This window comes from Notothenia rossii (assembly GCF_949606895.1).
Source record: "Notothenia rossii genome assembly, chromosome: 3".
NCBI lineage: Eukaryota > Metazoa > Chordata > Actinopteri > Perciformes > Nototheniidae > Notothenia > Notothenia rossii.
This window is the reverse complement of record NC_136901.1, coordinates 56,065,938-56,079,235: the sequence shown is the minus strand read 5'-3', so window position 1 is coordinate 56,079,235 and position 13,298 is coordinate 56,065,938. Positions and strand designations below refer to the sequence as shown.

The window sequence follows — 13,298 nt, the reverse complement described above, 5'->3', positions numbered from 1 at the left end:
TTAATTAAAACAGAATAGGTGATGCATATTTTAAAGACATCCCAATAAATGTTAAGGTCTTTTGAAGAGAATATTCCTGTCTTAATGTGAACTGAGCTAAACAAAGTGTTATAAGTCAAATGTAATTTGTTTACAGTAAACAAAACACAGTATTGTATTGATGTACATTAAAGTGTTTGCTTTGTAATAAAAGAAAATATTTTAAGCTATAATAAAAAATATTGCCTGCAACAAAATGAAGTATTTTTTTTTTTTTAAATTCACAAACTTAAAAACTCTACTTAGATCTAATATAAATATGAGGTTAGTCCAAAAGTTAAAATTAAGTTATAACAAAGTAATAAATGTTGTGTGTTCTTCAGAATGAATCATCTTATTACTTTGTGTGAATGTAAATATATATCTTAGACAGAAGCAATATTTTTCACTTAACTCAACTTAATTTTTTTAGGTTGAAAAATCAAGTGAAAAATGAGGTGTAACAAATTAGCAATTTTTTTTAAGTTAGTCCAAAGTATCAATTTTTTTCAGTGTGGCTGCAGGCTGATAACAGACAGTTGGGATCGCGGCAAAATTCTCTCTGCAGACCCATTCTCACAGCGTTTATCAACCTTTTTCTTACTCAATATCAAGCCACACTTATTGTTTTTACTTCGGCTGTGACTTTGTGTGTGCTCAGGGTGAGTTTGGCTGTGTTTCGCTGTGTATCGCTAAACAAGGAAACCACACCTCCACGGAGCTCAGCGCGATTCACAACGTCCCGACCAATCAGAGCACACTGTGCTCACAGGGAGGGTGGGGGCTGGAGCTATTGGAGCTATAACGAGCCGTTAAAGGCAGAGTTAGTGAAATTCAGTGAATACACGTAGCTTACAGAGATGCTGTATCAGAAACCAATGTGAGTTTGGAAAATTGCACAATATAAATCTATTCTAGTAGACCTCAACAATGGAATTATGATCAGTGGAAATGGCCATGACATGGGACCTTTAAATAATTTCTCTGAATGCCTAGTTGATATTTTGAGGAAATTAGTGAAAATGTTAGGTTGTCTTTGAGGTTTTGCTAAGATTTATTTTCATTTTTGTATGTACACTGTGCAGTTTTTAAAAGCACCTTAGACTTAAGCTAGCCAGAACATTTTGTAGAATTAATAATAATAATGAGCCTGATAGCATTTCAAGCATAAACATTGTGTCTGGTTTTTCTTATTAATGTTTGTCTTTTCAGGCCATGCCTCTTTCTGACTCCGACAGTGAGTTGGACCAGACTCTCTCCAAATCCGAGTTACAGACTCAATTGGACATGGCCAACTACAAGCTAAAGGAGTTGAAAAGGGATAATTTGAGATTAAGACGGACCCTCTCCCTTTTTCATGGTCAGTTCCCCCTTTTTTGTCGGAATATACCTGAATATGAACCTGAATGTCGAAGTTTCTTGGGCAAGATACTGAACCCCAAGTTGCTCCAGAAAGCTTTGCCATCGGTGTGTGACTGAGAATTTAGTAAACTGCATGCAATAAGTCCTTGCTGCACATTATCCCTTAAATGTTTCCATCTTAAGCTTTGTTCGTTAGTTAGTTTCGTAACGGACGTAATGTAACAGTTGTAACGGTTGTAGCTTTTCTCCGACGCGGAGGGATACTGACTTGTTGTGAAAAGTAACTGCAATTCTACCCGTGGTATACGCTCATTATATCAAGGCTAAGAACCAATCAGATTGCTTGATTTGACGTGTCCGTTTTATAAAATATAATATATATAAAATAAAAACTTTTAATTTTTTCATTCATAGATTTTCTCCATTCAAGTTTGTGATACGGTCATATCAAATCGTAAGCTGAGAGTATTGTCACTCACACCCCTACCAATGTGTCTGATTTCTACTAGGTGGAGTTGGCTGAAGGTGTCAGTAAAAAAAATATATACTTGCCCGGCTGAGCAAGGACCCGAAAAAAAAGGTCACAGAACTGATGTCGGTGTTTTTCACACGACAATGTATGGCGTCCTCTTCTCTCTCGGGGAAGCAGACCAATGCATGGAGGAGTTTGGATGCTAAAAAGCAGCTGGAACCCAACATCGTTGCGGCGATTGCCAGTGAGTAGACCTTTTCCTTGTCCCCCAGTAGCTGAATATGCCTGTATTATAGACGCGTTTGCAAAATTCGAAAACGTTTTCTATTCTGTTCCCCACAGAATATGTGCAGGAGAAGCATTCAGACTTCTCCTTCAAGGATGTGACAAATGTGATCAGAACAAAATTGAATAATGAAAGCAAAAATCGGTAAATACTGAAATACCCACAACGCATGTCATGAATGCCTTGATTTCTGTTGCTTTGTCAGACACATACCGGTTTATAAAATCAGGGTTGTTACAGATTTTAGAAACATTTTGTGTGATATTAGTTTAAATTCTCATTACATCTCAACAGCAATCAATAAATCAAATGCTCTGACAAAAAAAAAAAAGATAATCTGGTATGTGGCTGTCACAGGACTGTAAAAAACGATGTCTGTCATAAACTGATACAGTCAGAAATAGCTCCACTTGAACTGCTTGTTACGTGTTATCTGTACGGCAGTGGTTGTCAAACTTTGGAGAAAAAAAAAGTTGGGTCCCCCCAACAAAAATATTCACGTAATGGGCCAAGTTAACAATTATTAAAATACATCAATATCAACGTGAGCATTCCTTTCAAAAAAATTAAAAAATCCCCTTGCTAGAACAGTGATAATAAAACAATGTTCCTTAAGTCTGTTTGGTAAAAACAATACAATTGTGCAATCCCTTTGTGAGAGCAATAAGTTATAATACTTTGCTACTTTGCAAAAAAATGAAAAGAAAGAAAATGCTGATATTTGGCAGAAATGTGTCTTCTTATCACAGCATTAGTGGCTGCAATGAGCCTGTTTGGCACTGCACATTTCTTCAAAACGGGGTTGCAAGCTCAGTGGCGGCGCCAAACATTTATTTTGGGGGTGCTGTGGGGTAGCTTGACGCTTCATAGAGGGTGCTCAAACATTTAGGGTTTCCCATTAATGTACCGGTCGCTACAGTTGAATTTTCTACTACAACACTCCCCACACATTTACACAATGTGACAGTTGCATTGAAGGCTCGATAATCAGCTCACGGCATATAGGTTAGACCCTCCAGAAAAACGCGGGCAAAAATCCTTGATTATGCGGGCTAAATTCCTTGATTATGCGGGCTAAAATCCTTGATTATGCGATTAAACATGTGGGGTTTTTATGTGATTTTATGCGGTGAAGTTGCGGGAAGTTGCGAAATATGCTAAATATGCGGGAAAAAAGAATAACTATTTTTTTTAAATATTGGGCTGTCTTATTTATTCTCTCTCACACACAACCTGCCACTAACGTTAAACCCTTTTACTATTCAATTAAACTAATTCAATGTTTATTTATTGCAAAAGCAATTGGGCTACTTTAATCTCACACACACACACACACACACCCCCACACACACACACACACACACACACACACACACACACACACACACACACACACACACACACACACACACACACACACACACACACACACACACACACACACACACACACACACACACAGCAGTGGTGAGGATCTCAGCCTGCCACTGACGTTCAACCAGAAAACATCAGCAGTTAGCAAAACAGAGATCACAGCTCCTCATATCTTTTCAGAAACTGGACAAAAGTTAAACAAGTACAAACCACAGACTGTCTGTGTCATGGCGAATACAGTCGCTGGTTTATTTATGTCTGTAGGCCGTTGTTATGAGTGTGGAATGAGCATACTGTATACAACGTTAGCTTAGCCTGGTCGACCCAATCTCCATTCAGAAAACAAGCATTTAAAAAGTTTTTTCGCCTGACGTCTTGTCTGCAGACTTGTCAAGCATTAATTCATGGTTTTTACTAAACGGTATCAGTATGTTGTTACTTCGGCATCATTTAGAAACGTGTATTACAATTTAATCACGGTAAAATATGTTCATTTTGTTTTAGCTGTAGCTCCCGAGCCAGCGCGTCTTGTTTGAATTATGCGAGTAAACACAGCTGGCAGCAGCGGTGAAACTCGAGCAAAGTCGCGTCCGGTGTGAACGCAGCATTACAACGACCCCTGATAGATCTCGCGAGAATGTGTATAAATATAGATACATTTTCATAACAAAACAATGGGGTTGCTATAGCAATGGTAAATCATTGTTAATAATTATTGTGAGGAATAATTAATATTAACATGTGATCAGACATTCCTTCACATACAGTAAATTAATATGTATTCTGATTATTATTAATAATAATATTATCATTAAAGGTGAACCGTGCAATTATGTTATTCAGGAAGTTTGTATCAAACAAGTAGCCCTTCGTATTACTCAGTACCCTTGAAGTAGCCCTCGGTGACAAAAAGGTTGGTGACCCCTGCTCTATACAGTGTTGTTTACATTCTGTGATGCGCGAGCTGATGACGTCACGTCAAAACGAGTTAATTTTTTTTCTTCTCAACTTTGTGTGGAAAAATACGGGGATTATGCGGCCTTTTCATAAATATGCGGCCTTTCAAAAATCTGCGCCATTTTGCTGATTATGCGGTAAATTCTGCGATCGCCGAATCGCGTTTTTCTGGAGGGTCTAATAGGTGTAAGCAGGGGTAAAGTGCTATTTTTATAGGTGGTGTGTGGGCCTCACATCCTCTAGGGGGGTCCAGGGGCATGCTCCCCCGGGAAGATTTCTTTTTAAATATTTAAGTTAAAAGCATCAATCTGGTGCACTTGGAGAGCAACATTAAGAGATCTATGGATACATCTCTCAGCACCCATTTGAAACAGAACTGTAAACAGATTTACTTTTTCTTTATGGATATTTTAAAAATCACCCTTTTAAAACATATTCTTTTTTTTGACTAGTATTTCAAACTTTTTTTTCCTTTTTTTCTTATTTTTTTATAACTATAATGATCATGAGTGTGTCTCGGAAATAATTGTTTACATTAATCGTGACCAAAACGTTTGAGACCCACTGAGATAACTTAGACTAAAGTTATCTAAACACTCAGAGAGTCCTTTAGCTCACTGAGCCTCTCAGTCTGACAGGAGAGGACTCTCCTCCACCTTGTTGTGGAAAAAGCTCCTTATATCCGTTAGCGTAGCTCGCTAGCACCAGAAACTAACAACAACGATCTTCGGTACCGGTGCGCGCTCTCTCTCTCGCGCACGCACACAAAATGGCTCGTTCCACACACACACAGAGCTGAGCTTGAATGAAACACAGAGACCCAGACGTAATTGTACTGTATCATATTATTTCCGAATCAATAATTTTTCAAATTATGATTTTTATTATTTTTAATAACAATTTTTCCTCCTGGTCTCTCGCACACCCACCACTTTGAGAAACACTGGTATACGGAGACGATAGGTTGGGACGTGTCACATGTGCCGGAGAATATAGGTTGGGACGTGTCACGTCGGCCAGATGTCGCCAAAGACGTTATAGGAGCGAATATTCTGGATCTGCTTTTTACCACCACCCTTTTTTATTTATTTTTTAGATGTGGGTACGGAGGAAAATAAAGGGTTTTGTTTTCTGACACATTGTGAGTTCCCTGACAAACCGGGGACACATATTTATGTATAAAAGACATCAAAGAGTGCATTTTGCATAGTAGGTCCACTTTAAAGAAAAACTCCCTTGAGAAAAATAATCAATCATCACAAAAATGGCACGCATCTCAAACCAAGCTAGAAATAAAAAGTGGTCATTCAGGAATTGATCAAAATCAAAGATATAGCCTACATATCAATGGGGGCGTTTTTTTAAATTTTGTAATGGTACATTTTTCTTTTATATATATTTTTTTAATAAAGAATGCAATAAATATGTATGTGAATTAATTATATATGAATTATTTAGCTAAAGTAATCAATTTGAAGAACAAATGTTATATTGTATATGTTAGAATAATGGCATATAGTACGTCCCAGGAGAGAAGCTTAAAAAGTAAGAGACAATGGAGTCTCGGAGAAAGGTCAAATTGGTACTTTAATTAAATGGCGGGGTAATAAAACAAACGGGAGGTAAGCGGGAGAGAGAGGCTGTATGGCGTTATATTTGTGCCTCTATCCTGAGCACGCAATGAAACATGTTGCGCATAGAAAATGCGATTGAGCGCGCACTTGAACATTTTTGAGCACAGAGAAATATATTTTCTTTCAATAAACTCCTGCTCCGTGCGCAAGCAGACCGCTGCACGCGCTCTCTCTCCCCCGCTCGCTCGACCTCTCCACCCTGTGCGCGCTCATCTTTGCCTGTGCTCGCTCAAGTTGTCACAGCGTTACAAATGTGCCACAAAACCAACTAATCGGAGAACTCGAGAAGGTCAATTGTGATTGGCTGGTCGTCTCCAATCATATCTTCTATCTGAGATGAGAGAGGGATTTTCGGTTGCCATCAGGCTGTTGACGTTCTTATTACACATCCGTCGTTGACATTACAGGACATGACAGACTCGAATGAAGAGAATAGCACACCACAGTGTCAGGTGAGTTATACATTTCTAGTTTTCTGATATCACGTTATTGTTTGCAATGCCTGAGTTTGCTAGCCGGCAACATAGCTATAGGGGTAGTTTAAGCAAACAGCTAACAAACCGTAGCCTACATGTACGCCATGAACCCTTCTGAGGTATTGATTACTTGCTGTAAGCATTAGAGGTGGCAGAATGACAAACATGTTTCTCTCTCTATCACAATTTTGGGTTGACCAGAACCTGGACCAACTTCTGTTTCCTGTTCTACAATGGGCATAGAGCTTGCGTTAATTGTCAACCGGACAACTAAACAGATTAGGCTAGGACCGGATAAAGTTAGCAACACACGTTAACCATGAACAGCCTATTAATCCGTTCTCTTAATGTTTATTCCATCCAACGTTGTGGAATTAGAGAGAAAGGGCTTCTTAACGTGCTTTTATCCGGGGTGGAGGAAGTTAAATATAACATTGGGGCGTGTGATTGTAGTGGGTGGAGGTGGTGAAATGAGGATATCCATTTTGGAGTTCAAGCTAGCATAATATAGTTAACGTTGCACACTAATAAGGAAGAGAGCTATTTTTGTGATACATTGCTATTGATATGGATTTAGAGTGGATATTTGAGACAAGTAAACAAAAACGTAATTTATGGGTGAGTGTTTTTAGCAGAGTCATATTATGTCCTTGTGATTCTGTTGATTATTACCTTTCTGTATTATGTTGCAGCTCAGCTGATTTTGGATTGATGGCAAAGGGAGAGGGACTTAAGTTAGTGTGAAAATACAAGGTAAGTTTAAAATAGGTAAGCCATTTCCCATCCTATAGGTTGCGAGATGTATCTAACCCTTTCTCCTGTCTTTGTCTCCCTCTCTCAGCACAAGAACCCCAGGGGGATTCAATGGAGCCTGAAGACCTGCAATGAAACCCTCACCCTGAGCCTGAGTCTCAACTCCCAGAGTTTTGCAAGCCTCTCCCTGTTCCTTATTTTTGATTAAAAAGACATTAAGCTTCCCAAGGGTGTGGTCTTCGTTTTGTGAAAAATATGATTACCTCACATATTTTGTTGCTGTTGTTGTCTTTAGTGATAGTTAAAAGGCTCCTGCTGACTTGAGCCAGCCATTCTTTCCTCCTCTCTGTGTCAGTGGGGAAGCCGTACATGTGTACTCCTTTTTATGAGTGATTGGAGCATCCCCCAGCAGCACAGCAAACCATGGGGGAGACTATATGCCAGGACAACACAGAGGAAAAGGCACAGACAAACTGCACGCATGCTATTGAATGTTTATTGAATTCCATTTATTTACAATGGATGTTCCTAAAACAACACATTTAACATCATCATGCTGCTGCTGCTGCTAGTGCTTTGACTCATTGTGCTTTCAGTTGACAATCATTGACGGTCTCCTGTCCTTTCTGAAAGTCATAAAGATTACATTAGTCATTTAGATGACTTATGTCCTCAATTACCAGAGGATTACTGAAACCACCATGAATTAAAGAAATGGTAGAAATGATTCAAATCAGAATTTTGAAACCTTCCTTCCCTCCCTCTAAATATATCAATAAGGATGTGATGTTCTTGACTCATACAAGTTTAAGAAGATAATATTTGTTTTAAAGAATTAAAAGCAATAAACAACAGGAACAGGCTCTGTAACCAAGGCAACGTTAGCCAAACATGTATGTTAACAGGTAAGATAGCTGTTCACACTATCCATGTATATTTTCTACGTTTTGCAATGCTATGTTATTTCTATTTAAGATGTTTACATTTTTGATTGTTTAATTATAGTCTTTTAACTGTCTAATGTACAATGCCTTGTCTTTTGCTGCTGCCGCGTTAACATTTCCCCAATTGGTATCAATAAAGTACTTCTTATTTTGTCTTAATCCTCAAATATTAGCACATTTTACTTAAAAAAAACAAAAACACATTGATGTAACTACATACACATATCGATATGTTGTATACATATTGTAAATCAAAACCTTTATTGACCAATAACTACCAAAAATTGCATTTCTATCCTGTTATTAATGCATTCAAATCGTGATTCAAATGGCCCGCCACAAACTTCCGGGAACTTTCTGAGTCTCTCTGAACCACGTGACAATCAAGCATTTTGGACTTCCCCTGTCGCAACTCTTCTCTCTACATGGTGCTGGACCAGCCAATCAGAATTGATCTTCTCGAGTTCTCCGATTGGTTGGTTTCGTGGCACATTTGTAACGCTGTGACAACTTGAGCGAGCAGGCAGGCAAAGCTGAGCGCGCACAGGGTGGAGAGGTCGAGCGAGCGAGGGAGAGAGAGCGCGTGCAGCGGTCTGCTTGCGCACGGAGCAGGAGTTTTATGAGAGAAAATATATTTCTCTGTGCTCAAAAATGTTCAAGTGTGCGCTCAATCGCATTTTCTAGGCTCAACATGTTTCATTGCGTGCTCAGGATAGAGGCACAAATATAACGCCATAAGGCTGCAGTTCCCTCTCGCAGTCCGGGCCGTGGAAAAGAGACCTGCGACATTTTCGTCCTTCCCGCTTGCCTCCCCCATCGCTCCTCCTCTCTGGGGGCTGTGACGTAATCTTCCGCCTTCCTTTCACCAATGTTCGATATTACACATAACAGAGGATTCAGACGTTGTATATTCATTACATAACATCACACGCCTTTTCTCCTCATACTCTCTTTCATGACTTTTTATTTAATGCATTTTAACGGCTGTAATCATGTTTTTTTGGTAAAACCGGGAGTCAAGCTTACTGTTGGTACTTCGGAGATGTTTTCCGGAATAGCTTTTCAAAATAAACTTTAGCCACAGGCGAATGCTAACCGGAAATGTTTTCACAATAAAACAGTTGTAAGATTACTGTATGTTTAAACCAACTTACATCATTAAACATTGATTTTAATTTCTTGCATTACCCAATAGTGGAAAGAGTATCCCAGTTATGCTGAAAGAGAAAAACAATTGTTCTGTAGTTTTAATATCTGGATTTCAAAAAGTACACATATTTAAAATAAGTGGAACAAAAGTCAGGTGCCCATGTGTGCAGGGAGGCAGGTTTGTCATCATATAAGCAAAGAGAACATCCCAGAGTTATCTGAAGTTAGTTTGACGCTTTAACGAGGTACACAAATCCTGCGGATATCTTCTAAAGATGATTTGTGTTTACATCTCTGCACCACGGTTCAGCAGGGACACATAAAGAAGATCCTGCAATAGAAAACAATATACTCGCTTCTGATAAACTGTACACATGGGCATGCTTCTGTTGCTGTTTTCAGTACACGATGTACTTCATAACGCTGCAAGGTCTCTTTCTACAGACATACTTTCATCCCAACCATCAGTCTTACAAATTGACTTTTGGTGGTTTTGACGGCGTGAAGTTCTCTCATTTATGGAAACCTTGGTTGGCTCACTCATACATATACATACAGGGTCAGCTGTTATTGCGAGAGCTGAAAGCTGAAAAAAAGAGGTTTCTATCCTTTCAGATCTTCTTTCCTCCCTTTTGTCCTCATTTCGCACTTGTTCTCTCTTTGGTGCATGCTTTTAGGGTTGAAGAGAACTTTGTGTCCAATTTCCAACCAACTGAAAAGGACAAATCATAAAAGCTTTCTTCTTTTCTTACAAAAGGTTGCTGCCATTCCCATCATCTTAAAGTTAAGTCAGGGTGGGTGTTCAGGGGAGAATATTTAAATGTGAATGGATCTTTGTCCACAGACAAGAAGTGAGAGAAGAAAATGAAGGGGGTCAAAAACACACCATGCCGCCACCATTTCCCAGCACTGAGGATCTACAAAGGATCCTCCATCGGGTCAAACACACTCTGCTCTCCAGTGGGAGGCTCTGACTCATCAGAAAAACTTCAGTGCTTTCATTCAGCAGCGAAAACATGTCCCTGGATGTCAGACACTGCATGTTCCTCGTCTTTATTTGGTAATAATGCTCTTTTTAAAGAACCAGTTTGAAGCAGTTCGCAGCAGAGCGGAACTCTGTACGATAAGCTTTTCTATTTTCTTTATTTTGTATTGATTGTTTGCTTTTTAAGTTGATTTTGGTCACTTATAAAAAATGATCTGTCAGTCAAACTGTATTAACGATACTATGTGGCTCCAAATAAATGTTACAAATTTAAATAAAAACTCACTTTGTTAGCCTTTATGCTAAGCCAAACTGTGCAGCAGCACTTGTATTAAGATGCCCATATTAACCCTAAGCTAGCTGCTTATTAGCATGAGCATAGTGTTGTATTGTCGCTTAATTCATAATTATAAAGCCCTTATTAACATCTTTCTCTGCAAGATTATGTTCTACAACTACTAGGCCATAAAACTAAGACATTTTCCTGCCTATTGATAGTAAGTTAAGAAGTTACTGTACATGAATTAGGATCTTAAAATAAAAAATGTGTCTAGTAGTACAACAAAAACATTCTCCCTAAATACATTAACACTTAATAAATACATTATTTTCTATAATTTAACACAATATAACTGTTAGAAGTGTCCAAATACCTTTAAGAAAAGTTGTTCTTACTCAGTAGCCTATGTATCTTATTGGGAAATATAAATATGGCACTACTAGCAAATTAGTGATGAGCAAGACAGCTATCATTTTGAGAAGTTTTATCGGAATTTTCTGTTTGTTTGTCAATTTTCCGACTGTCCTTATTGTATGGCATGATGACCCATTATCACTAAGGCTTCACATTATATTAGGTATTTCTAACGCTGCATTCACAAAACATGCAGAGAATGGGCTCTGCGCTAATGTTGACGTTGTGTCGAGCGGTGCCACCTGACTAGGCGGAAGCACTTATATTTCAATCAGCCCACTCTCTTCAGTCTGCGTACAAATGACACGACTTTGCAAAGGCGTGCAATAGATACGCAGAAGTCCGATTTTGCGTGAATATGATACTCCCACGTTACGTTTGTTATGAACGTATGTCAAATACGTTGTTTTTCTACAATTTTCTCCCACGTTACGTTTGTTATAAACGTATCTTAAATGTGTTTATTTTCTACATATCTTTGCCATTTATTTAACCCTAACCATAACCCAATAAGCTGCTGTGTCGTTGATTGCACCGCAAACATTAAAACTGTCATTGGAACGGCAATCAAGCCTGAAGCCACAGAGCTCTTTGTTTTAATGTTTGAGGTGCAATATCAGCGTATCATATGCACGCAAAATCGGACTTCTGCGTATCTATTGCATGCCTTTGCAAAGTCGTGTCATTTGTACGCAGACTGTGAGACCGGGTTGATTTCAATATTGACCTTGTTTACAGTGTTACATAGTGATGTCAAGTAAGTCAAATGGAGGCATTTCAGGAAGGGGGGGGAGTGTGTGGGCGACAAACTCCGTCTGGAGGGAACACAGTGGTTCTAGCCTTTGCAGACCATTTACATGCACAAAAACTTATAGAACAGACTACAGGAGAGGGAGAACACCAAACAGCGAAACATTGCTCAAATGTTGAATGTTTATCGTTGCCTTCTAAACAAATAATTTAAAGTGTCACTAAATATGTACCTGCACGCTCTTCTGCATGTTTGCATGATTCTGAGGATGGGCTGTTTTGAAGCTGTAACCCATATGAGATAGGCTATAGGGCTGCTAGACCCCTTTATGTAATTTAGATGTATGAATACATCACTGCTCTAGAGTATAAACCCAGGGTGATGAGTTGGCGAATCACTGCCTCTCTCTCTCTCTCTCTTTTTCTCCGTGAACACGCTGAAGACGCAGAGACAACAGTCGAGCAGCTCCTAGTAAAGTGAACAAAATATAGCATTAAAAAGTGGTTATTTGTACTCAAACTATGTTAGTTAACAAACTATCATTTGACCAGAACCCCTGTGCGAATCCGAACTAGAAGACGACAGCCAGTGTCGATTTATAAGTTTGGAAACTCCGATGAGTTGAGGCTTTAGCTCCTTGTTAGCACTTTGAAGGGCTAGCCTGCTACTTGTCAATGACAGTTCGTTTTTGTTGTTTATTATCAATAGAAATTTCATATAAAAACCAATCGGGGTTATGAAAGTAATGTCTTCTGTTTTTGAGGTACTTTGGTGAACATTGTATCATTGTAAAACCATGTGAATAAGATCTTTAGCTTATGCTAATAACGAGCTAGCGGTTGTTGGAGGCGGCGTAGCCTACCGTTGGACCTGCCTATGGAGGACGTTGGATTTGAAGGAATTCTGCTGAATTCACTTACTGATTTCAGATAAGAACCAGTACACTATTAGCTCTACCCGGGTAGAAGAGCCATAGCAGTACAACACACACACACACACACACACACACACACACACACACACACACACACACACACACACACACACACACACACACACACACACACACACACACACACACACACACACACACACACACACACACACACACACACACACACACACACACACACACACACACACACACACAGTTATGACCTAGGTAGATGTTAGTGCCTCTGTTCTTGGTGTAAGATTGGACTAGAGGTTCTACAAAGCATTTAAAAGTGTGTCTGAGCAACCCAGTCTCATGCCATTTCGTGTTCACCAACACGATTTTTAATCTATTGATTCGTGTTCACCAACACGATTTCCCCCTTTTTTTCGTGTTGCACAGCACAATTTTAAAAGCAATGTATTTCTACTGGTAATGTGTTTCGTGCTTTTTCAGAAAAACATGTTCTTACCCAATATCAAGCCACAATTATTGCTTTTATTTTAAAT

The 13,298-nt window shown here is 39.0% G+C and overlaps 1 protein-coding gene across 3 annotated transcripts in view; it reads left to right on the top strand.

The window, feature by feature from the left end:
* The window catches only part of LOC307031644 (uncharacterized protein), a 32,638-nt gene extending 21,984 nt beyond the window's left edge, over positions 1–10,654 (top strand). Inside the window, exons 3-5 of one of the 3 annotated variants that reach the window (XR_013806039.1) lie at positions 1,231–1,378; positions 1,890–2,096; positions 10,270–10,654. Coding sequence is in view for 1 of the 3 variants with exons in the window: in XM_079668921.1 (XP_079525047.1) it covers positions 1,231–1,378; positions 1,890–1,903 (162 nt within the window). In the remaining 2 variants the exon portion in view is untranslated. Of the gene's footprint in view, positions 1–1,230; positions 1,379–1,889; positions 2,146–2,194; positions 3,228–10,269 lie in introns of those variants that run through there. The other 2 variants (XR_013806040.1, XM_079668921.1) reach the window with 2 other exon arrangements.
* Positions 10,655–13,298: the final 2,644 nt, after the last annotated feature.